This window comes from Brienomyrus brachyistius, unplaced genomic scaffold, assembly GCF_023856365.1.
Source record: "Brienomyrus brachyistius isolate T26 unplaced genomic scaffold, BBRACH_0.4 scaffold36, whole genome shotgun sequence".
NCBI lineage: Eukaryota > Metazoa > Chordata > Actinopteri > Osteoglossiformes > Mormyridae > Brienomyrus > Brienomyrus brachyistius.
In genome coordinates this window covers 989276-1016067 of record NW_026042311.1, presented here as the reverse complement: position 1 = coordinate 1016067, position 26792 = coordinate 989276, and the positions used below count along the sequence as shown (strand labels likewise).

The window sequence follows — 26792 nt, the reverse complement described above, 5'->3', positions numbered from 1 at the left end:
CATCCAGGAGTATCTCGCTGCTTTATATGTGTTTCTGTCAAATTCATCAGCTGACCTGCTGAAGACTGCAGTGAATCAGGCATTAGAGAGCAAGAATGGACACTTGGACCTCTACCTCCGCTTCCTCCTGGGCCTCTCAACAGACTCCAGTAAGACTCTGTTACCAAGGCTACTGGGACAGACAAGAACCAGATTATATAACATTAACGAAACAGCCCAATACATGAAGGAGAAAATAAAGGAGAATTTATCTCCAGAAAGGACTATCAACCTGTTCCACTGTCTAAATGAACTGGGTGACAATTCTCTAGTAGAGGAAGTACAAAGATACCTGAATTCAGGAAACATTTCAGCAGATGACCTCTCACCTGCACAGTACTCAGCTCTGGCCTTTGTGATGCTAATGTCAGATAAGGAGCTGGATGTGTTTGATCTGAAGGAATACATCAGATCAGATGAAGGTCTTCAAAGGCTGCTGCCTGTGGTCAAGAAATCCAGGATGGCTCTGTAAGTGATGTGAAAAATGTCCAGTCCAGCAGTAATACATTAACTTTATTTGAAAAAGATAAAATATGCAATTTATTTCTCCTTGTAGATTAATAACAGATAATAATGGATTTGTTTTCTGAAATCCAGATTTTATAATGACTGAAGGTAGTAACCCCATATGAAAAAAAACAAAACGTATGGTTCATATACGACTTTAAAGCATTTTTCTTATTTCAATGATATATAACAACAGATAATGTGTTATGTTATGGTGGGAGAAGGATGAACCAAAGGCAGGCTGTCAGCAAGTGAAACCCATAGCAGGGGAATGTTTTGTGGGAAACGGGCAGGGCAGCACATATAGAGAGAGAACAATAACCGAACAGGGAGCACAGGACTAAGAAATGCTAATATTCATGACTAACAGAGGAGTAAATACAAGGCAGCTGTGGCTGGTTAACAAGGGCAGGAACAAGAGGTAAGACTAACGAGCTTCAGGCGCGGCTGATTAGCAGCTACACCCAAGGGAAATGCAGGGAGCAGACAAGTGGGGTGGGGCTGTGCGTGAAATAATGTTTTTATAAGTTCACTACAAGTCAGTGGTTTTCCTTGTATGACTACAGCCACATTCATACTAAAAACACACACTTGACATGTAAGACACTCGGGAGAAAAGTCTACAGGAAAAATCTAAACTTTTACATGAACTTTACATTTTACCATACGTGACAACAAGCGCTGTAAAAAACAATAATTATACAATAATAATTATTGTATAATAATGTCAATTAAGATAAAGGGCCCTATTCAACATGACACAAAGTGGTTCCAGGCATGATGCAAGTCTCTTGACTTACCTGAGCCTGATGCAGTTTTTTTGTCCAGCTAGGAGTTAACAGCTTTGCTCAAGGGCTCATAGACATGTAACTATGCTGCTGAGACTGGACATGAACCAGTAACCTTCTGATCACAGGCGCAGGGGTTCACTGAGTCACGTGCTGTCCTCCCCAAAATGGGTTAAATGGTTAATGTGTGATGTTAATGCTTATAATGTTAATGCTTATAATTGACTTGTATTCACTAGTTCTGCAGTTAAACATACTTGGAAAATACTTGTGCAAATACTTTTTATTAAGTAAATTCTGCACAGCATTTCTTTCAGTGCACTTTTAAAATAACCGTGAAATACTGCACCATTGACTTTATACCCAGTTTGGCTCAGGCCATGTGGCTCAGCAGACTAAACCTCTATACCCATGATCAGAAGATCACCACTTCATGCTCAGCTTCAGCAGAACAGTCAATCACATCAATGGGCCCTTTAGAAAAGCCCTTAACTCCCTGACGAAACTGCATCAAGTTCATGCTGGCAAAGACACCTGCATCATGCCTGGTGTCACTTTGCATCAGATACTGAATAGAGGCTTAATTGGCATTGCCCATACTATTTGCTAAACTTGGGTTTGCTTTACTTATAAAGTGATAAATTTACCCCCAAAAAAATAACGCCCAGCTTGTACGATCCTAGTGTGTGCCACGCCCCCCTGATTATCCACGTGTGCTTCCCCGATCGTACCCAGTTGTACCTTGTTGTTTTGCTCTGTTTTGTCTATTTCAGTCCCTGTTTTGCCTTGGTTCTTTGTCTGTCATTGATGTTAGTTGATGTTCGTGCTTTGTCCCGTTTGTAGTTCTGAATAAACCCGAAGTTTGTCCGTATTGCGTCTGTCTGCCTGCTTTCTGCCCGTCTGCCTGCCCGAGCGATTCTCCGCTCCCCAGCGATGGCGGCGAAACCTGACAATATATATATATATATATATATATATATATATATATATATATAATTAGGTATATAAATATATAAATATGTACTTCCCCTCATGGATTTATAATCAGTTTGGATTTTTTTCTCCATGACTTTCTGGAACCCAGGTTTTATATTTACTGAAGGTAGTGGTGAAGTAAGAAAGTGACGGGTTTTCTTTTATGCGACAGAGGTAGCATTTTATAGAATGTCCCAGTATGCATAAACAGTGGGAAAAACACTCTTATATTCTTTTCAGTTCTGGATGTAAATATATAAGTATTTCTGTAAATACTGGATAAATGTGGTAAATGACTCTGTTCCCTTGAGTGTAAGGCCGCTGGTTCAGATCTCCTGGCTCGGTAAGTCATCATCCTTAGGCCCTTAATGCCGATCTCTGCAGGGACGCTGGATCCTGGCTGACCCAGTGCTGTGACCCCAAACTTCCTCTCACCTGTATATGTGTCTGTGCTTCTCATGGAGATCAAGATGGAACAGACAAAAAGACAATTTCTGAATTTTTCCTTTTTCAATAAGGATGATAAATATTCAAAAATATTTCAAACAAAGGTTTTTGTTAAAAACCTATCTCACAGGATTGATGGTTCTCCAACTAGGGTATAAATTCTCAGGTACAAAATACAGAAAGTTCTCACAATACAATTTCAGTCAAGGAATCAGTAATTTAAGTGTCATTTAAAAAATAATTATTTTTAATAATTTTTTTTATTAAAAATCATATAATTATTGAATAACCTAAATAATAAACAAACTGTAATGCAGGCAGGACCAGGAAAGCACGGATCCAGAAATGCAGAAATGACACAAACTCCTCGGCAAATCTTTCAAATCCCACAAAACACATTGTCACACACATATCTCAGGCAGGAAGAGAATCCAAAACCCTACAAAGGGTCGGCTGTAGTGCTAATCAGTGACTCACTGTGCTGCTCGGAGCTTCATAAAAATACTTAAGCATATATTGAAATCTTTCAGGGCCCTTTAAGACGGTTAATTCAAAAAGCAGTTATGAGTTGGTTAGGGAGTTTCATGCATAAAAAAAATAATAGATTTTGAAATAGATTTATGAGAGAACCTGTAATATGATAACAGCTTCCTACAGGGAGTGCAGAATTATTAGGCAAATGAGTATTTTGTCCACATGTCAGAAATGTCAGAAATGTATATTTGTGAATGTGGAGATGTTATATTGGTTTCACTGGTAAAAATAAATAATTGAAATGGGTATATATTTGTTTTTTGTTAAGTTGCCTAATAATTATGCACACCTGATATAGGGTGTTGATGTCATTAGACCACACCCCTTCTCATTACAGAGATGCACATCACCTAATATGCTTAATTGGTAGTAGGCTTTCGAGCCTTTACAGCTTGGAGTAAGACAACATGCATAAAGAGGATGATGTGGACAAAATACTCATTTGCCTAATAATTCTGCACTCCCTGTATTTGAGTAGATTGATCCAGTTCCCAAATATGCTACAGACAAAGCCTTTCGGCATATTTGTGCTTTGAATTGAAAATGCTCACTACATTCTTCATGACAGGGAACATGATGACCATCAGAGGACTGACCAAAATTTAAATGTGAACATGTATAATAACATTGCTAACTGAAGCAATGCAAGGTATTCTTGTGTGTAGACTCCAATTCGCTTTAAAGTAACACAGTCTGGACATGATGTTTGTTTTCATGCCTTGTATCACTACAGTCATTAATAGAGACAGGAGACAGAAGTGTGTGTATAATAATTTGCCTCCCTTTTCAGGCTGAACAGCTGTAATCTCACAGAGAAATGCTGTGAGGTGCTGGCTTCAGCTCTCAGATCACACTCCTCACAGCTGAGAGAGCTGGACCTGAGCAACAATGACCTGCAGGATTCAGGAGTGAAGCTGCTCGCTGCTGGACTGGGGGATTCACACTGTAAACTGGAGATACTGAGGTCAGTATTACTGGGTATTCTACACTGTAAACTGGAAATAGTAAATTCAATTATTTTAATAATAATTCTTGTTCAAATGCTAAAATCTTATGCAGTGCTTAAGTGAGATACAGGTTTTTTGTATTATTATTGGATGGCAGCTTACGAATCCTGTCCTAGGATTTGACAATATTGTCATACCTCTACTGCCTTTAACGGTGAAGCTGGAACTGTTCAGTTGCATGGTTCTCAATATGTAAGTTGTTAATGTACACTGTTCTAGATTAGCTGATGATAACATACTCCACCTAATATTATCCATCCATCCATCCATCCATCATCTATACCACTTTATCCATCTGGGTCCCGGGGAAGCTGGAGCCAATCCCAGCATCTTCCGGCGACAGGCAGGGTGCACCCTGGGCATGTCACCAGTCCACCACAGGGCTACGTAGTATTATATTATTTGCAAAATAATGCACTGCAAACTAACATTTAGCATTGACTTACGAACAGTTCAGGTAACGGCCATGGATCGATTTAAAAGTGTTTTGTTTTAAGTGTAGGTAATTTGAATTTACAGTTTGTTATATTTTTAAATGAGATTTGGGAAATAACAGGCCCAGTGACGGCCCAGACATGGTTCTTCCTGATTTGGGCCATAACAGGCCCAGTGATGGCCCAGACATGGTTCTTCCTGATTTGGGCCATAACAGGCCCAGTGACGGCCCAGACATGGTTCTACCTGATTTGGGCCATAACAGGCCCAGTGATGGCCCAGACATGGTTCTTCCTGATTTGGGCCATAACAGGCCCAGTGATGGCCCAGACATGGTTCTACCTGATTTGGGCCATAACAGGCCCAGTGATGGCCCAGACATGGTTCTACCTGATTTGGGCCATAACAGGCCCAGTGACGGCCCAGACATGGTTCTTCCTGATTTGGGCCATAACAGGCCCAGTGACGGCCCAGACATGGTTCTTCCTGATTTGGGCCATAACAGGCCCAGTGACGGCCCAGACATGGTTCTACCTGATTTTGGCCATAACAGGCCCAGTGACGGCCCAGACATGGTTCTACCTGATTTGGGCCATAACAGGCCCAGTGACGGCCCAGACATGGTTCTACCTGATTTGGGCCATAACAGGCCCAGTGACGGCCCAGACATGGTTCTACCTGATTTGGGCCATAACAGGCCCAGTGACGGCCCAGACATGGTTCTACCTGATTTGGGCCATAACAGGCCCAGTGACGGCCCAGACATGGTTCTTCCTGATTTGGGCCATAACAGGCCCAGTGACGGCCCAGACATGGTTCTACCTGATTTGGGCCATAACAGGCCCAGTGACGGCCCAGACATGGTTCTTCCTGATTTGGGCCATAACAGGCCCAGTGACGGCCCAGACATGGTTCTTCCTGATTTGGGCCATAACAGGCCCAGTGACGGCCCAGACATGGTTCTACCTGATTTGGGCCATAACAGGCCCAGTGACGGCCCAGACATGGTTCTACCTGATTTGGGCCATAACAGGCCCAGTGACGGCCCAGACATGGTTCTACCTGATTTGGGCCATAACAGGCCCAGTGACGGCCCAGACATGGTTCTTCCTGATTTGGGCCATAACAGGCCCAGTGACGGCCCAGACATGGTTCTACCTGATTTGGGCCATAACAGGCCCAGTGACGGCCCAGACATGGTTCTTCCTGATTTGGGCCATAACAGGCCCAGTGACGGCCCAGACATGGTTCTTCCTGATTTGGGCCATAACAGGCCCAGTGACGGCCCAGACATGGTTCTACCTGATTTGGGCCATAACAGGCCCAGTGACGGCCCAGACATGGTTCTACCTGATTTGGGCCATAACAGGCCCAGTGATGGCCCAAATTAAAAATGTCGACTGTCAGCCAGAATCACTCGCTGTGCTCAGAACGGTTCTGGCCCAGATGAAGAATGCCGACTGTCAGCCAAAATCGCTCGTTGTGCTTGGCCCACAATCAGCCCGCAATCTTTTACCATCGCCGAATGTGCCACAACTCAGCCAGAATCGGCCCAAATGTGCTTGCTAACTGAGCCACCTCTGTCGTTACCATTCACACGGACTGTATACCTCAGCCTTAATATCAAAGTAGTATGCAGCAGCGTTGTATTTACTCCTTCTAGTAATATTAATTGCAAGGCTGTTGTATCTTATTGTACCCTAATGCCAGATCTAGCAAACATAGTAGGGCATGGTGAAATAAACCTCTTACAGCATGACAGCTATACACAGCTAACATGTTCCTTCCATATAATAACTTGTGCACGCACAAAAAAAAAAATCACTCTACTTAAGGGGCTTTTGATATGAAAAATATCAAATTTCTTAAGTGAAAAGGAAAAAAAGTGCAAACAAACCTTTAAAGCATGACATGATACATGATATAAAATGTCCCAATAGCTCATTCAACCACACAAGTTGTCATGCCCTGCTCGTCGGCTCCTCCTGTGTGCCACGCCCCCTGCCTAACCACGTGTGTTTCCCGGATTGTACCCAGCTGTGTCTGATGTTAGTCGGCGTTTCATGTCTCCTGCTCCCGGTTTGTGGAATAAACCCCAGTTTACCCCGACTTCCGCCTGTCCGCCTGCTTTCTGCTCGTCCTTCCGCACGATCGCCACTCTGCTCGCGATCGCTGCCTTGTCTCCCGTGACAGAATGACGGACCACAACAAGGCTGAATACATCTCCGAGGAGGAGTACTTCCGCCTCGGAGAACAGGTGGTTTTCTGGAGATCCCAGCCCGGTATCTCGGAAGATCTACCTGCGTGGAGCCTCGTCCTCAGGTGTGAGAAGACCCTCGGGGAGCTAGCCCTCGACCTAGAAGCCCGCTTGGCCGAGGAGCTGCGCGAGGGTCTCCTGCGGATAGCTCAGCTCCGGACCAAGCGCTCAGTCACTCCCAGCGAGCGGGGACCAGTCCTTCCGCCGTCCGCATTGGCGGACGTAGCTCCACCTCCCGCCGCTACCAAGAGCCGGAGGAGGAGACGGAAGGAACCAGCGATCGCCCCGACGATCGCCTTAAGGGCATGTGCCCTCATCCCGGCGGCCCTCCCGGAGGAGGATCGGGATGTCTCCCCAATCGCCCGGATGATCCCTAGCTTTGCTAAGCTGTCTCCCCAGGCAGCCTCTCCTGTCCGGAGAGCACCGGTCCCGGCTACGCCGGCGGAACGGCCGCCGCCGCCCGCGGACCCCGCTCCCGTGCGGCCGCCGCCGCCTTCGCTGCCGCCCGCGCAGCCGCCTTCGCCCGCGGACCCCGCTCCCGTGCGGCCGCCGCCGCCTTCGCTGCCGCCCGCGCAGCCGCCTTCGCTGCCGCCCGCGCAGCCGCCTTCGCTGCCTCCTTCGCCTGCTGCAGCTCCCGGGCAGGCGCCCCCACTGCAGCAACCTGCAGCTCCCGGGCAGGCGCCCCCACTGCAGCAACCTGCAGCTCCCGGGCAGGCGCCCCCACTGCAGCAACCTGCAGCTCCCGGGCAGGCGCCCCCACTGCAGCCAGCTCCTGTTCCTGACCGCGCTCCTGTTCCTGTCCCGGCGCCCCCTCCGCCTGCAGCAGCTCCCGAGGCGCCCCCTCCGCCTGCAGCAGCTCCAGAGGCGCCCCGAGTGACTTTACTTCCTGGCCCCGTTCCTACTCCCGCTCCAAGTCCCTTGGCCCCGGTTCCCGAGGAGGTCCCCGAAGACTCCACCGCAGCTCCTCCCTCTCTGGAAGTGGAGGAGCTGGAATGGGACCCCTCGGGGACAGAACTAGTGACTCCTCGTTCGTCGCCCCGGCCACGTCGACCCCGACCTAGGGTCGGCCTGTCTGTGTCCCGCAAGGGGAGGGGACACAGACGCAGGGCTGGGGTCCCGCCCGCCCTGCCCCCTGGCTCGCCCTGCCTCGCCTGCGCTGGGGCTCGGTTGGCGCCTGCGGTTCCTGGCCCTCCGGGTCGGCTGTCGCCTGCAGGTCCCTCTCCGGTGCCTCGTCGCCCTGTCTCGCTCCCCTCTCCAGAGCCTGGTCGACCGCCTGCGGGCTCCCCGACGGCGGCTCCTCGGTTGCCTGCGGGGCCCCTACCTCCGGCCCTCCACCGGACGTCGCCGCCTGCTGCGGCTCCCCCCTCCTCCGGGCCTTCGCCGTGGGCCCCTCCTGCTCCCTCGTCCCCTTCCCCGGTGCTCCCTCCTGCTCCCTCCCTGGCCCCTCCGCGGGTCCCTCGCCCTGTCTCCTCGGCCCCTTCTCGGTCCCCTCCGGCTCCGGCCTCCCGGCCGTCTGCGGCCCCTCCGGCTGCCGCCCGTCGCCCGCTGTGGCTCCCACGGGCTCCCCTTTGTTCCCCCGCCTTCTCTCCCTTCTCTCCTGCCCTGGTCCCACCTTCGTTTGCTTCTCCTTTCTTGGTCCCGCCTGTCTCTGCTCCCCCTCGCTTTGTTCCTCCCGTCTCTGCTCCTCGTCCTCCTCTGTTCCCTTCGTTCACTCCTGGTCCTTTTGTTCCTCCTGTTCCCGCTGTGTCTCCCTTCCTGATCTGTCTCTCTGCCTTCCCGTCCCTTTGTCAGCTCCTGTCTCATGTCCTGTCGCTTGCCCTGTTCTGTGCCTCGGTCCTGTTTCCCGTCTCTCGTTGATGGTTCTGTTTTTTTTGCTCCAGGTCCCGGTTCCCGTGTCCCGTTTGTCGCCTCCTCCCTGGCGCGCCCGGTGAAGCGCGCCTTTGGGGGGGGGGTTCTGTCATGCCCTGCTCGTCGGCTCCTCCTGTGTGCCACGCCCCCTGCCTAACCACGTGTGTTTCCCGGATTGTACCCAGCTGTGTCTGATTATTTTCAATCAGTCCTGTGTATTTCAGTCCGTGTCTTACCCGAGTCCTTCGTCCGTCATTGATGTTACCTGATGTCAGTCTGTGTCTGATGTCCCTTGCCCCGATTCCTAAGAATAAACCCCCGTTTTCCCGTATCCCGCTTGCCTGCCTGCTCCTTACCCGCACGATCGCCGCTCTGCCCGCGATCGCTGCCGATCTCCTGTGACACAAGTAACCTTGTGGAGGTTTTACCAATCCCTCTACAGCTGCTTGCAAAAAAAGTTTTGCCAGAGATTTTAAGGTTTTAGCCTAATCCATTTGCATTGGGTTGGAAAAGTAACAGCTTTATTATTATAATATAAACATCCATCCATCCATCCATCCATTCATTTTCCAGCCCATCACAGGGCACACTCACACACCATTCACTCTCACATGCATTCCTACGGGCAATTTAGCAAGTCCAATTAGCCTCAACATGTTTTTGGACTGTGGGGGGAAACCGGAGTACCCGGAGGAAACCCCACGACGACATGGGGAGAACATGCAAACTCCACACACATGTGACCCAGGCGGAGATTCGAACCCGGGTCCCAGAGGTGTGAGGCAACAGTGCTAACCACTGCACCACCATGCCACCCCTAATATAAACATATACATTTATAATATGAACAATTGCATAAATAACTAGAGACGCATTTCCGCAAAAATTGTAGGAGGAGCGTCTAGAAAAAGTGAGTGGAATAAAAAAAGAAGAAGAAATTAGGAAACCAACAGACAAAACTGTCTCTCCGAACTATTTTTATTACAATGATATGATAATTTTTAATAACTGTTTTAATAAGCTTTAAATAAAGACTATAGTGATGGGCACTGCGGCTCATCTTTAAGGCAATAAAAATATAGTGTTGACCCAGACGTGCTGATTATCAACCCAGTTCTTAAGAAAGTATTCCATATCTTCTTTGTACGGAAACACAAAACGAAAGTGACCGGGGTTTCTGGCTGTTCAGTTCACTAAAGCTAAACAGATTCAGAACTAAATAAATATTTATTTATATATTTTTCTTTTTCAGTAGCAAAATCTGCATGACATTAATTAGAAACTAGGGTCTGTCGAACAAGGGATCGAGTTTGCAAACATAGTCAGTCTAAGCTTAAGTAACCAATTTAAAGCTAAATTTGGAGAAAAAAAAACACCGGTCGAATGCTACCTGTCATGACCTGCTCGTCGGCTCCTCATGTGTGCCACGCCCCCTGCTTACCCACGTGTTCTTTCCCGATCGTACCCAGCTGTGTCTGATTCTTTTCAATCAGTCCTGTGTATTTCAGTCCGTGTCTTACCTGAGTCCTTTGTCTGTCATTGATGTTGTTCGTGGAAATTCATGCTACGTCCCCGATTAAACCCTCGTTTTTCCCCGTTTTCCATCTGCCTGCCTGTTCTCGGTCGCCCGCGCTGCCTGAGCGATTCCCCGTTCAGCGAGTCCCGTGACAGAATGACAGACCCAACAAAGAAAAAGAGGAAGCAGAGGGGAAGGAAGCTCTCGGAAGCGCCGATCAGTCTGGGCACCTGCTCCCTCGCCAACCCCTGGCCTCTCGTGGAGGGCGAGAGAGAGGAGCTCGTCCCGGGCTTAGACCCAGAACCGCTCCATATGGGAGCCTGCTCCCTAGCGAGGCTCTGGGCTCCCAGCGATGACGAGGAGGACGAGCCCTTCTCGTTCCCCGAGCTGGAGCCTATCCCCCCGGAGCAGCTACCGCCCATGGACCGGTATGGCTACCGGCCCGAACGACTGGCAAATTGGGGAGGTTTTAGGGCTGTAAGGGACTCGAGTGCCCCGGGTCCCGAAGAGGACCGCACCCGTCTCCCCTTCCCGGGACTTGCCAGCCCCGCCTCCAGCAGCAGTCTCCCTAGAGGCGCTCCCCTCACCTCTGCCAGAGAAGAAAACCACTCTGGCAAACAAGTTCTTCACCCTTCAAGGGCTCTTTGTGAGGGTGATGGACGACCCGGCGGCGCCAGCGGGACCTGAGGCCGAGCAGCTCATCGCTCGACTTCACCAAGGCTTCGAGACCTTCACTCCCGCCTCAGGTCGAGTAGCCCTCGAGAGCCTCACCGGGAACCTGCAGCAGCTCCTCCAGCTCCGGAGGGCTTTGGACCCCGCGCCGGAGCCACCGCCTCGCCTGCGGCTTGCGTGCACGTGCTAGAACTTACGGTCCCCACGCACTCGCAGCCGACAAGGCACGCGACCGCAGAGCCTGATCAGCCCCCTCCACTACCTGCGCAGCCGCCCCTACCTGCAGCTCCCGGGCCGGCGCCCCCTCTGCCGCAGCCTGCAGCTCCCGGGCCGGCGCCCCCTCTGCCGCAGCCTGCAGCTCCCGAGCCGGCGCCCCCTCGGCAGCAGCCTGCAGCTCCCGAGCCGGCGCCCCCTCTGCAGCAGCCTGCAGCTCCCGAGCCGGCGCCCCCTCTGCCGCAGCCTGCAGCTCCCGGGCCGGCGCCCCCTCTGCCGCAGCCTGCAGCTCCCGGGCCGGCGCCCCCTCTGCAGCAGCCTGCCCTTGTGACTGTGCCCCCAGTGACTCCTCTGCCCTTGCCCCGGCGTCCTCGGCCCCGACCGAGGGTTGTGATGTCTGTGTCCCGTAAGGGGCGGGGACACAGACGCAGGGCTGGGGTCCCTCCCGCCCTGCCCCCTGGCTCGCCCTCCTTCGCCTGCGCTCTAGCTCGGTTGGCACCTGCGGGTCCTGGCCCTCCGGGTCGGCTGTTGCCTGCAGGTTCCCCTCCGCTGTCTCGTCGCCCTGCCTCACTCCCCCCTCCAGTGCCTTGTCCGTCGCCTGCGGGCTCCCCGATGGCGGTTCCTCCGTCGCCTGTGGGTCCACCCACTCGTGCGTGGCGGAAGACGTCGCCGCCGCCGCCGGCTCCCCCCCTCGCCTTGCCCTCACCTGGGTCCCCTCCTGCTCCCTCGTCCCCTTCCCTGGCGCTCCCTCCTGCTCACTCCTTGGCCCCTCCGGTGGTCCCTCGCCCTGCCTCCTCTTCCCCTCCGAGGTCCCCTCCGGCTCCGGCCTCCCTGCCGCCTGCCGCCCCTCCGGCTGCCTCCCGTCACCCGCTGGGGCTCCTTCAGGCTCCCCTTTCTTCCCCCGCCTTCTCTCCCTGCTCCCCTGCCTCTTTCCCTCCTTCCTTGGCTCCTGTCTCCATCCCTCGTCCCTTCGTTCCTCCTCCCGCCTGTATCCCGCTGTCCTCTGTTCCTGGTCCCTTTGTTCTGCCTTGCTCCACTCCTGGTTTCCCGTTGTTCCCTCCCGTCACTCCCGCTCCTTTTGTCCCGCCTGTTCCCTCTCTGTCCCCATTCCTGGTCTGTCTGTCCTCCTTCCCTGCCCTTTGTCAGCTCTTGTCCTACGTCCTGTCGCTAGCCCTGTTTTGTGCCTCAGTCCTGTTTCCCGTCTCTCGTTGATTTTGTTCTTCTGTTCCAGGTCCTGTTTCCCTCGTCCCGTCTGTCGCCTCCTCCCTGGCGCGCCCGGTGCAGCGCGCCTTTGGGGGGGGGGGTTCTGTCATGACCTGCTCGTCGGCTCCTCATGTGTGCCACGCCCCCTGCTTACCCACGTGTTCTTTCTCGATCGTACCCAGCTGTGTCTGATTATTTTCAATCAGTCCTGTGTATTTCAGTCCGTGTCTTACCTGAGTCCTTTGTCTGTCATTGATGTTGTTCATGGAAATTCGTGCTACGTCCCCGATTAAACCCTCGTTTTTCCCCGTTTTCCATCTGCCTGCCTGTTCTTGGTCGCCCGCACTGCCTGAACAATTCCCCGTTCAGCGCGTCCCGTGACACTACCATTGTTGCTTGTTCTACCCACTCTTTTCTTTCGACAAAGCTAAACACTCTCCCACTGACAAATCCAGGCTGTGCGTGGAGGTCGTATATGTGTTACTGCCTCCAAGTGCATTGAAGTCATGTGATATGTGGTACTGCCTCCAAGTGCATTGAAGTCATGTGATATGTGGTACTGCCTCCATGGCGTAAGTTTGCATAATATCATGTCCGAACTCACTTTTGGAGGTCACCTGTTTCCGGCCCTCTAGTAGAGGTCCTCCTGGTGAAGGTCTGCAGCCAGATGCTCTTGGGCCAGGCTCATCCCTCCCCTCAGGCAATGCGCTCTTAATTCTCCAATTTTGTCTGGGTAGGCTGCTTGCGGTTTCAGTCAAAAATAACAAGACAAGCATCTTTGAGCAACACTTTCCCTTTTTCCTGCAAAGTGTCCTGCAAACCGATCAGTGGTGTGGAAAACATATTGGGCAACACTTTCTGTTGTCCTCCAGAAAACCCCTTACAAAAACTAGGTAACCCAGATAGCACACATATGTTGATTACATATTAAACAACGTTGATCTTCAATGCTGATTTAGCATTGATTTTGCTTGTTGAAAAGGCCATCTATCCAACGTTGAAAAATCAACGATTTGCGATAAGGATTCAACGTTGTTTCAACACTTCGTTATCTATTGATTTAATGTTGAATTAATTATGTTGAACAAATATTGGGTTATGATTGTTTCACATTATGTTATATCCAGCAGGGCTTTCTAAAGCTTAATAAAAATAACATGTACAAATATTCAAATTGAAAACAATTTAGTATTCACATTATACATACATTCACAGAAAAATAGCACAATGGTACACAACAAATGTGCCAGTGTTAAATTAACACTGAATGGTGTCTGTATGTATCCACACCATTCAGTGTTACCTTTAACACTTTACAGTGTGCAGTGAGTGTTGTGTTTACAATATTAATGTTTATTAACTCTTATAGTGTTCAATTTACAACCTAGAGTGTTAAGTCACTGAGTCCCCACCTCCACATATCTGCCCCATTTTAATATGCGCACAAGAAGTCATGAGGATCAGAAGAGCCGTCCCACATTTACCCACCATCATGAGAAAGACTCATGACTTACAGATTTTTCTTGTTTTATAATAGAGCTCTGCTGGTTTGGTTCTGACTGATCTTTAAGATTAGGCAGTTGTGGTCTTACAGCATGTTGCTATTGAGTCAGAGGAAAAACTCTTGGCAATGTACAGGGTATGTCTGCAGAGTGGTATATATTTTAATGAGATGGGGGCGTATTTGATTGCCAGTAGTGCTCTTGTGCAGCCTTGTGCCCATTGCTTCCGGGATAGGCTCCGGACCCCCCGCGACCCAGTAGGATCAGCGGTTTGGAAAATGGATGGATGGATGGATAGTGCTCTTGGGTGATTAACATACGTGGAAAGGTGTTCCGACAGTTGCGGTTTCCTTTTCTGTGCAGTTCCTGGTACCATCCGCTCTCCTGTATATTTGCATATACATATTTGTATAAATGTATATTTGCATAGCATAGCTTTCAGTACCAAGTAAGGTCCTTGCTAGGGTCATCCTTAACAGGATCTGTGATCACTTGCTTGCCTGTCAGCCCCCAGAGCAGCCAGGTCTTGCACCTAAGAAGTCTACCATCGACTGTATTCTTGCTCTGAGGGTTCTCATTAAGCACGAACGCAAATATCGGCAGAGGTTCTTTGCAGCCTTAATCTGTTTTCACAAAGTGTTTAACTCAGTTGATCGAGTTGCCCTGTTGGACATTCTGAGACTTCGCGGAATCTCCCATAGCCAGCCTCCACACTGGAACTATGACTGCTGTGCAGAGTGGATTGAGAACCTCTGCGTTCTTCTCAGTTGATTCTGGGGTTCTTGCTCCTACTCTGTTCAATGCCTGTATGGACTGGATGTTGGGCATCGTCGAAGGGTCCAGCGACTGTGGGGTGTTCGTTAGTGAAAAAAGATTTACTGATCTTGACTTTGCCAATGATGCGGTGATCTTGTCAATGAAGGCTCTGTTTGGAGGCTCTCAAGACTGAGTGAATAGTCTGAGTGTCTGGGATTGCGGGTATCCTGGATAAATACCAAGATCCAGGCATTTAATGACTTCTTAGGCATAGCTATTCATGGTGTACCTGTCTGCGAGGGGAATGCCAACCTTGTCAAGAGATTCACCTACCTTGGCAGCGATATTCAGCGGTTGCTAGAGAAGGCCCGAATGAGACGCATTCATTGGGAGGAAGCGTCAATTAAGGCACTACGGCCATGTGGTGCATTTCCCTGAGGGTAATCTGGGTTGCAAGATCCTCATTGCTGAGGACCCAAGTGGCTGAACCATGCCAAGGAAATGCCCATGTGACACCAATTTTTACCTAAAATGGCTTTAAAAATTGTATCATGTCAATGATGTCCAGTACTCTGCACACTGTACTTCATCCTAAGCTACTCAGCTTTTTATATTTCAAATATGATTGTTTAATATTACTATCAGTGCCATTACTGGTGTATAATGTGTGTGTCTGAGTCTTGACGCATTTTCTTTTCCAGGCTGGACAGCTGTAATCTCACAGAGAAATGCTGTGAGGCTCTGACTTCAGCTCTCAGATCAATCTCCGCACACCTGAGAGAGCTGGACCTGAGTGACAATGACCTGCAGGACTCAGGAGTGACACTGCTGTCTGCTGAACTGGGGAATTCCCGCTGTAAAGTGCAAATACTGAGGTCAGTATTACTTGTCAGGTCAAATATTAAACCGGTATTTCACAATGATACTGAAACTGGGACACAGATTTAACCACAGGCTGTGGATGTTTGACAGTATAAGCAATGCCCAGGCTATGAACAAGAGCTGGTCATTAAGTCTGTCTTTAAATCAAATTTGTAGATTAGTCAGAAAAACAACCATCCATCCATCCATCCATCCATCCACCCATTTTCCATAGCTGCTTGTCGTTCTGGGTCATGGGGGGTCAGGAGCTTATCCCAAAGACTAAGGTAGCCCAGAGTAGTAGACCTCATTGCAATCTGTAAAGTGTTAAATGTAGCACTGGTTGGTGAGAATTATATAAACACCATGTAGTGTTAATTTAACTGTGGCAAATTTGCTGTGTACCATGTTAACCCTCTGGGGTCCAGGGGTAGGGAACACACTTTCACTGACTGGGGCATGATCACACATTTCATTCAATATCATAAACTTAGTTCATGGGAAATAAATTATTTCTTATATATTTGTTTTGGCATTAAACTCATCTTCATTTTAATGTACTTTGTAAATATGTCAAATTTATATGAAGTTTGTAATTTTACATCAAAGTACAGATATTGCAAAATGCAGTTTGGAACACCTGCAAAAACAGTATATAAGTACATAGTAAGCAATGGTGGCAGTTTGTTTTGATCCCAGATATCTGATCACCAAAGTCTAGGCTACATGAAGATGACTAAATGGTGTAGTTGCAACATTCATTTGGATAACTAGATAAGAAAAATACGTCACTATTTCTGGCTCCATTCATTGAATATGTAGCAAATTTCATGTGTGTGAATGAGCCATTGATACCAGGCCACGTCCCCCCCCCCATTTTAATGGCGCTGATGAGGATGTATCTGCGTTTCACTGCTGCGTTGTTCATCTAATTACGATGCAAATGCAATTTGAATATACAGAAATGTGGCTATTTATAATGTGAATAGTGATCTTCAGGTGAGAGCCGCACTACACGCCCCCGATGCAGGTAAAACAAAGAAAGGTGACATGGTTTACATTTTTCAGATATAACCTAATTTTAAAAACTTTCATACTTCCGACAATGGACGTTTTGAAAATTAAGACAGATTATGGATTTAGCCAGCATTTTTTCATGATTCTACATGGAGATTTCAGTGAGATATAAACGGAAATAGACGAGAACGATACGCGGCATCGTCGGCGATGCCGACGTCCCCTGAGGGTTAACTTCTTGAACTCTATCCGTTTTTGAATGTTTTTCTATGTTGGAGAAAGCGTCAGGCTTTCCACTCCAACTCTGTACACACCATTAATTACGAGACAACACACTTAGAGTTTTACTTGCACAAGGGTAACCACACTCTCTCCATGCTGCGCTACAAAGGAATGTGTTACAAAGGGTGGTTCCCCTTGGCACCTTTATTTATAGTCAATGGGGGGCAGGGGTCTTGGAGTGAGAACAAAGAAAGGACTGTGAGAGTAAGAAGAAGTTCTGGTTTTACTCAGGTGGACAACTATTTAAACACGTGCTCAGGATACGTGTAAACTAATATAATCTAAAGTATGAAGGTGAAGTAAAACAAAATAACGTATATACATATTTGCACTCATTGCTGATTATACAGAAATGATAACAAATGATTAATAACAGTTTCTTCAACCTAACATTATATCCCTTTGATTTTAGGCTTATTACATTGTATCTACATGAGTTACCCATATATGCTTTGTGGTTTTGCTTTCAGGACATTCTGATATTATAGTCTTGATATAATCCTTCTTATCAGGAAAAACTACTTGTGCATATAGATATTTCTCAATTTTTAGTCTCTGTCACGATCCTGGGAGAGCGGACAGGCGATCGTGTAGGTAGGTGGCCAAATACTAGGCAGACCAGGCGAAATCGGGAAAAACTGGGGTTTATTCTGGGAACGGAATACAGGGAACATCGACACCACACTAGATCCTCAATGACGGACAAGGGGAACAGGTCAGACCAGGACTTAAATACACGAAGCCTAATTAAAGTAATCAGACACAGGTGTGAACGATCGGGAAAGAACACGTGGGTAGTCAGGGGGCGTGGCACACACGAGGAGCGGACAGGCCGGGCATCACAGAACCCCCCCCCCCAAAGGCGCGCTTCACTGGGCGCAGGACGGGACGAGGGAAAAAACAGGATCTGAAAATTAAAACAGGGATTAACGCGGGACTGGGAACAGGACTGAAGAACAAAACACGGCGAGAGACAGGACGTAGGACAAGACGTGACACAGGACCGGGAAAGCGGAGAGACAGATCAGGAAGGGAGAAACAGGAGGGACATGCGGGACACTAGGAGCGGGAGTGCAAGGAGGGAACATCGGGAAACGAGGAGCATGAAAGGGCTGAATAGGCAGGCGAGGAACAAAAGCAGGCGGGGCAAAAACAGGAGGGACAAAGGCAGGGGCACAGGGCGAGAAAGAGGGGGAGCAAAGGGTCGTCCGAGGGAGACCCAGCGGGCGACAGGAGGCAGCCGGAGGGGCTGCAGGCGGCCGGGAGGCCGGAGCCGGAGGGGACCTCGGAGGGGCAGAGGAGGCAGGGCGAGGGACCACCGGAGGGGCCAGGGAGGGAGCAGGAGGGAGCGCCAGGGAAGGGGACGAGGGAGCAGGAGGGGACCCAGGTGAGGGCAAGGCGAGGGGGGGGGGGTCTTCCGCCATGCACGAGCGGGTGCACCCGCAGGCGACCGAGGAGCCGCCGTCGGGGAGCCCGTAGGCGACCAACCAGGCACCGGAGGGGGGGAGCGAGGCAGGGCGACGAGGCAGCGGAGGGGGACCCGCAGGCGACGTCCGGCCCGGAGGGCCAGGCCCCACGGGTGCCAACCGAGCCCTAGTGCAGGCGAGGTAGGGCGAGCCAGGGGGCAGGGCGGGCGGGACCCCAGCCCGGGACCCCAGCCCTGCGTCTGTGCCCCCTCCCCTTGCGGGACACAGACATAGGGGTCTTAGGCCGGGGTCTTTCTCGCCGGGGCGAGGGACGAGGAGTCACTAAGAAGGTCCCCGAGGGGTCCCATTCTAGCTCCTCTACCTCCATGGAGGGAGGGGCGATGATGGAGTCCACTGGGACCTCCTCGGGAACTGGGGCAGAAAGGACTGGAGAAGGGTCAGGATTGGGAGTGGGGCCAGGAACAAGGGCCCCAGGGGCCACAGTCACAGGAGGCAGAAGGAGCGCCTTGGGCGTGGGCGCGGGAGCTGCTGCAGGTAGCGGAAGCGCCTGCGCGGGCGGCGGAGGCTGCTCGGGCGAGCAGACAGGTGGCTGCGCGGGATGCGCAGGTGGCTGCGGCTGCACCGGCGCTGGAGCCACATGCGGTGGTGACTGTTCAGGCACAGGAGCCGCGTGTAATGGCGGCTGCACCTGCGCTTGAGCCGCAGGTAGAGGAAGCTGCACAGTTTCTACAGGCAGTTGAGAGCAATGACGGACAAACACTAAGGCAAGACATGGACTGAAATAGGCAAGACTGGAGGAAAATAATTGGCACCTGGATTTTGTCCAATATCTTGTTATTTTTTTATAGGCTGTCCAACTGTAATATCAGAGAAGAAGGCTGTTCTTCGTTGGTCTCAGCTTTGAGGTCAAACCCCTCACACCTGAGAGAGCTGGATCTGAGCTACAATCACCCAGGAGATTCTGGTGTGAATCTGCTCTCTGATGTACTGGAGGATTCTAGCTGTAAACTGGAGAAGCTGAAGTGAGTACAGAATATGCTTTTTACATTCATCCATATGTCCACCTTCCAACTGCTTATCCTGGACAGGGAGGCTGGATCCTATTCCTTATGGTAGAGGGCAGAAGGGAGTGTGACACCCAGGGTGGGATGTCAGTCTGTCACAGGACACACTGCCACACACCACAAGTAATTTAGAGACACCAATTAGGCAAACTTAAATGTTTGTGTGAGGAAACTGTATCACACAGAGAAAACACAAGGAACATGGAGAAAACTCTCCTAACAGCAGTGAAGCAGTAGGATCCAAACCCCGGAGGTCCTGCTCACTGACTCACTGTGCTGTTTTTCTGACCTTATTATTTTAAATATCTGTTAGTTTAGGACTGTCAGACTTCTGACCTCCCAGTCATGGGGTGTCAAAACTTTTTTCCTGGTAAGTAATTGCTTGATTACGTAATGAGGACAACTGTAAGATAAAAGAAGCCGTACAATATCTGGGCTGGAAAACTAACACAGCCTGACTGGACTGCATTGGCTGCTGGGGATGTTCACATCTCCTCCCTTCAGAGTAACTAGTCAGTTTGGGGACAGCTGGCAGAAAGGTGACTGACAACTGCAAAGGAAGCTATTTCATTGGTCTGAATATGTTATGGGAGGATTCACATGTACATTGTATATGATTCTGTGGATTTTTGTTCTTCTTGTCAATTGGCTATATTTTTTGTGCTGTTTGTGTATTTTGTGCCTGGCGATAAAATTCTATGTAGATTGACCTGTGTTATTGTACTTTGTCAGCTGAAACTGTACAGCAATGCAATAAAAAGTATAAGCATCTGAGGTGGGATCCACCAACAGTAAATAAACGTTCCCTCTCACCTCTCCTCTCCTCTCAAATTACCCAAAGACACAGATCTCTGCATATTTTGATTTATTTTGAAACGTAAGCTGTGGTGCTTGTTGTATTGAAAATAAAAGCTTGTTCTGCTGTTTCCTTTTGCAGGCTGAACAGCTGTAAATTGAGTTGGGAATCCTGTATAGTGCTGGCCTCTGCCCTCAGCTCAGATTCACACCTCAGAGAGCTGGACCTGAGAGACAATGAGCTGCCAGATTTAATAGAGAAACAGCATCCAGGGTTTAAACAGCAGAGGCTACAACCAGCATTACTGGGTTTTACACGCTGCAAACTGGACACATTGAGGTCAGTGTTACTTGGTATTCCACACTGTAAATTCAATGCTAAATACAGTCCTTTCAGACACTCCACATAATGGCTACATCACTAAATCAGCTGATTCTAAATGCAAGCTGGCCAAGCAAAGCCTGTGTCAAAGCCTTAAAACTATGGAGCATTTTCTGTCAAAGAAACCCAAATCAAGTGTTGCCTGTTTTTAAATAATTCACCCCATAATACACTCATTATTTTATGAAACTGCTACATGGACACCTTCCCGTATCACATCAGCCGCCTATCAGCTATGAGAAATGAATTTCTCCTGTACTGTACTGTACTGTACACTTTACTGTACAGATCTGTGTGGACCACAGGGTTTGAAATGTCTGCATGCTAAAAGACTGAAAATTCAATTCCTGCCAGTTCTGTTGTTTCCATTAATTTATTCCAGAATCCTCTGTGACTTAATCACTTGACATAATCATTTCCACAATTTTTGTGGAAATTTTGCACGAATGAGCCCATGTCTTAGCTGTGCTGGAATGAGAACTACCGTAACATAGCCTGGCAGGCCTGTATTAGCATGTTCATATCTATTCCTTTCAGAGTTAGTAGTCAATTTGGGGACACCTGGGAGAAAAATGGCTGATGACTGCAATGGAAGCTATTTCATTGGTCTGAATATGTTACAGGAGGATTCACATCCATATTGCATATCTTTTTGTGTTTGTTTAACAGTTCTGTTCAACCTCAATCGTGTGGTACAGCTTAATTTATGTTTCAGTTTGGAGCCCGCCAGTTGGGTAACCTGATATAGACGTTAGATTTCTCTTTATGAGAGCGACAATGACACAGAACAGTTTAGGGCACAGGTGTCAAACTCCAGTCCTGGAGGGCCAGAGTCCTGCACATTTTTGGGTTTCCCCTCATTTAACACACCTAATTCATCTCCTTGTGCTAATAACCACACAGCTCTTGAGCTGAATGATTTATGGTGGAACAGGGAAAGAACTAAGCTACACAGGGCACCGGCCCCCCAGGACTGCAGTTTGACACCCCTCATTTAAGGGGATGGGGAGGGAGGATGGTATATTATTAAAGGGGACAATTACAAATTTTTTCCCTCAGGGGAGTATCTACATACATCCCATAATGTTACATCTCAGGAGGCAGGCGTGGGGAAAACCAAAAGGGGCTTTATTTAAACAAAAACAACAATCAAAGCAGAAGAAAATGAACCACAAGGGGTCAAACCAGGGTTGAGAGAATCAGGAGAGACCACAATCCAAGCTGGTGAGCACAAGCAGGCAACGACATCAATGACTGAACTGGGAAACTCAAGACAGCGAGGCACTATATACACCACTGACGAGGGAGCAGAGGAGAGGCACCTGGGGTGATCCACAAGGGCTATAACAAGGGGCAGGATTAAACAAGGAACAGGTTTGGCTCATTAGAGCCACGCAATGTAGAAAACGAGGGTAAAGGAATGCAGGGTGTGACATAATCCGAATGGGCCATGTTCCGTGCCTCCATTGTGGAGGCAGCTGACCGCAGCTGCGGCCATAAGGTGGTCGGTGCCTGTCACGGTGGCAATCCCCGAACCCGCTGGTGGACACCGGTGGTAAGGGATGCCGTCAAGCTGAAGAAGGAGTCCTATCGAGCCTTTTTGGCCTGTGGGACTCCAGACGCAGCTGACAGCTACCGTCAGGCCAAGCGGGATGCGGCTTTGGCGGTTGCTGAGACAAAAACTCGGGTGTGGGAGGAGTTTGGCGAGGCCATGGAGAACGATTCTGGTCCACCATCCGGCGGCTGAGGGCGGGAAAGCGGTGCAGCATCAACACTATTTATGGTGGGGATGGTGCGCTGCTGACCTCAACTCAGGACGTTTTAAGTCGGTGGAAGGAATACTTCGAAGACCTCCTCAATCCCACTGACATGCCTTCCGATATGGAAGCAGAGAGAGGGTGGACTCGCCTATCTCTGGGGCGGAGGTCGCTGAGGTGGTCAAAAAGCTCCTCGGTGGCTGGGCACGGGGGGGGGATGAGATTCGCCCGGAGTTCCTCAAGGCTCTGGATGCTGCGGGGCTGACCTGGTTGACACGCATCTGCGGCATCGCGTGGACATCGGGGGCAGTGCCTCTGGACTGGCAGACCGGGGTGGTGGTCCCCCTCTTTAAGAAGGGGGACCGGAGGGTGTGCTCCAGCTACAGGGGGATCACACTCCTCAGCCTCCCTGGTAAGGTCTATTCGGGGGTCCTGGAGAGGAAGGTCCGCCGGATTGTCGAACCTCGGATTCAGGAGGAGCAGTGTGGTTTTCGCCCTGGCCGTGGAACAGTGGACCAGCTCTATACTCTCAGCAGGGTCCTGGAGGGTGCGTGGGAGTTGGCCCGACCAGTCTACATGTGTTTTGTGGACTCGGAGAAGGCATTCGACCGTGTCCCTTGGGGGGCCCTGTGGGGAATGCTCCGGGAGTATGGGGTACCGGGCTTCCTTTTAAGGGCGATTCGGTCCCTGTATGACCGGTGCCAGAACCTGGTCCGCATGGGCGGCAATAAGTCGGACTCGTTTCCGGTGAGGGTTGGACTCCATCAGGGCTGCCCTTTGTCACCGATTCTGTTCTTAGCTTTTATGGACAGAATTTCTATGCGCAGCCAGAGCGTTGAGGGTGTCCGGTTCGGTGACCTCAGGATTAGGTCTCTGCTTTTTGCAGATGATGTGGTTTTGTTGGCCTCATCGTACCGTGACCTTCGGCTCTCACTGGAGCAGTTCGCAGCCGAGTGTGAAGCACTTTGGATGAGAATCAGCACCTCCAAATCCGAGACCATGGCTCTCAGCCGGAAAAGGGTAGGGGTCCTCCCCGAAGTGGAGGAGTTTATTCATCTCGGGATATATTTATCTTGGGATCTTGTTCACGAGTGGGGAAATGATGGAACGGGAGATCGACAGGCGGATCGGTGCGGCGTCAGCAGTCATGCGGGTGCTACATTGGTCTGTCATGGTGAAGAGAGAGCTGAACCAAAAGGCAAAGCTCTCAATTTACCAGTCGATCTACATTCCTACGCTCACCTATGGTCATGAGCTATGGGTAGTGACCGAAAGAACGAGATCGCGGTTGCAAGCGGCCGAAATGAGTTTCCTCTGCAGGGTGGCTGGGCTCTCCCTTAGAGATAGGGTGAGGAGTTCAGTCATTCGGGAGGGACTCAGAGTAGAGCCGCTGCTCCTCCGCATTGAGAGGAGCCAGATGATGTGGCTCGGGCATCTGATCAGGATGCCTCCGGGACGCCTCCCTGGGGAGGTGTTCCGGGCATGTCCCACTGGGAGGAGACCCCGGGGAAGACCCAGGACACGCTGGAGAGACTATGTCTCTCGGTTGGCCTGGGAATGCCTCGGGATCCCCCCAGAAGCGGCCGGGGAGAGGGAAGTCTGGGCCTCCCTACTGAGACTGCTGCCCCCACGACCCGACCCCGAATTAAGCGAAAGATGATGGATGGATGGATGGGCCTTATTGAGTAGAGGTTATGTTTCAGCCTTTGTGACCCTAATGATGTCATGTAACACACTGCACATTGTGCTGCCAGAGATTCCATCCAGATTGCAGTTTTTTAAAATGGTGGCATTTGATTCCATAGAGTTTCATAAGAACATAAGAACTATACAAACGATAGGAGGCCATTCGGCCCATCAAGCTCGCTTGGGGAGAACTTAATTAATAGCTCAGAGTTGTTAAAATCTTATCTAGCTCTGATTTAAAGGAACAAAGGATTCAGCTTGCACTACGTTATCAGGAAGACTATTCCATACTCTGACTACGCGCTGTGTAAAGAAGTGCTTCCTTAAATCCAGTTTGAAATGTTCTCCCACTAATTTCCACCTATGGCCACGAGTTCGTGTATTTGAACTAATGCTGAAGTAACTATTTGGTTGAACAGCATCCAAACCTGTTAGAATCTTATATACCTGGATCATGTCCCCCCTCAGTCTCCTTTGCTTGAGACTGAACACATTTAGCTCAAGTAACCGTTCCTCGTATGACATTCCTCTAAGACCAGGAATCATTTTTGTGGCCCTACGCTGCACCTTTTCTAAGGCCACAATGTCCTTTTTAAGATATGTTGACCAAACCTGCACACAATATTCTAGGTGAGGTCTCACCAAGGAGGTGTATAATCTTAGTATTACCTCCCTTGACTTATACTGCACACACCTGGAGATATACCCCAACATCCTATTGGCCTTTTTTATTGCTTCCTCACACTGGCGAGAATGGGACATGGAAGCATCAACATACACACCAAGGTCTTTTTCATGACCTTTATTTCAGTGGGACCCATAAAATACCTGTACTTTATATTTCTGCTCCCAACATGGAGCACCTTACATTTGTCTACGTTAAATTTCATCTGTCTACTTAAATTAAAATCCCGCTGTAGCTGCTGAGCCGCTAATTCAGTATCTGCTACACCACCCACCTTGGTGTCATCTGCAAATTTCACCAGTTTACTGTATATATTGGTATCTATATAATTTATGTAAATTAGAAACAATAGTGGTCCTAAAATCGAACCCTGCGGTACCCCACTATGGACGCAGGCCCACTGTGACATTGTGCCTCTTATAACTACTCGCTGTTTCCTATCTGTTAACCAGTTATCAATCCAGGTTGCTACGGTACCTAAAATACCTGTCGCTTTGAGTTTAAGTAGGAGCCTCTTGTGGGGGACAACATCAAAAGCCTTTTGGAAATCTAAGTAGATGACATCATAGGCCTTCTTATCATCAACTTCCTGAGTAGCTTCCTCAAAAAACTCCAACAGATTCGTTAAATTCATTTCTATAAGTCTCTATAAGGCAGTTAATTTGTGTTTTAAAACCCTTTTATATGTTTATTCATTTATTAACCTTGAAATTTAATCAAACATAGTAACTGTCAAGGGTAGCATATGGCTCAGTGGGCTTAACCTCTGTCCCTCAAAAGTTTTGAGTTAACTTTATTCCAGCCTAAAATTAGTTGGGTTTACAGTGAAGTGGAGGAGGCACAGTGGCCGTTGCTGCTTGTTATACTGAAAACAGTAGCTTGGTTTAATGTTTTCTGTCAGTAGTATTAACAATGTGTAGGTTGTGTATGTGTCTCTATTAAAATATTTTATGTTTTCCAGGCTAAACAGCTGTAATCTCACACAGAAATGCTATGAGGCATTGGTTTTAATTCTGAGATCAAACTCTTCACACCTGAGAGAGCTGGACCTGAGTTACAATGACCTGCAGGATTCAGGAGTGGAGCTGCTCTCTGCTGGACTGGGGCATTCACACTGTAAACTGGAGACACTGAAGTTAGTATTACTGGGTATTCCACACTGTAAACTGGAGATATTAAGCTCAGTCATGTTTGACAGTTCAAATACTAATTTCACTTTAATATAAAGTGTTTCTGTGATGGCTGCAGAGCAAGTTACACAAGCGAACAGCTGCACTCACACCATTTCATTCCCACCAATCAGTTATAGATTTCAATAAATTTTTTATTACGTTATGTTTTTCAGGAATAAGGCCATTACAATGAGAAGCAGTTTATCCTGTGCATTTGGTGCATAAACAGGAATTTGACGTGGTCATACAGTGTATAGTGGAGATTGAAAATGAGAATTAAAAGGTTATATATATATATATATATATATATATATATATATATATATATATATATATATATATATATATATATATATATATATCAACAGATTTCCCTCAAATGACAGCTTTTTATCAGGAAGAGGGAGAACAGAGATGGAGGAAAACGGGGAGGTGCTGAAGGACTGTTTGGTCTTGGGGGTCCAGGCCAGTCACTGGTCCCAGCAGGGTGTCACTCTGGCCACGTGAGCAGCGGTGGTACCACATTGAGGATGGAAACAGGTTGTGGGAACCTTCCCAGATATGAGCCATTGGGGCTCATTAGTGGGAGCCAATTGTGCAGGATTAGGGTGGAAGCAGCTTTTGACAGCTGGTACAAAACAAAAACCTTACAATTTAAACGGGTCACTGCTGTTCATGCTGCTGACTGAGGTCGGTAGCCACCTGGATTTTGTCCAAGATCTTCTTATTTTTTTATAGGCTGTCAGGCTGTAGAGTCACAGAAGAAGGCTGTTCTTTCCTGGCTTCAGCTTTGAGGTCAAACCCCTCACACCTGAGAGAGCTGGACCTGAGCTACAATCACCCAGGAGACTCAGGAGGGAAGGTGCTGTCTGCTCTACTGGAGGATCCCAGCTGTAAACTGGAGACAGTGAAGTGAGTACATCCATCCATACATTTTCCAAACCGCCTTATCCTACTGGGTCGCG

General features: G+C 49.0%; 1 protein-coding gene across 1 annotated transcript in view; it reads left to right on the top strand.

The window, feature by feature from the left end:
- LOC125721930 (protein NLRC5-like) overlaps positions 1-26792 on the top strand; it is a gene marked incomplete at its 3' end in the record, with an annotated part of 510329 nt that overhangs the window by 452942 nt on the left and 30595 nt on the right. The window contains exons 19-22 of the mRNA XM_048998139.1: positions 19192-19308; positions 20288-20485; positions 25617-25790; positions 26566-26739. Of these exons, the coding sequence (XP_048854096.1) occupies positions 19192-19308; positions 20288-20485; positions 25617-25790; positions 26566-26739 (663 nt within the window). The remainder of the gene's footprint in view (positions 1-19191; positions 19309-20287; positions 20486-25616; positions 25791-26565; positions 26740-26792) is intronic.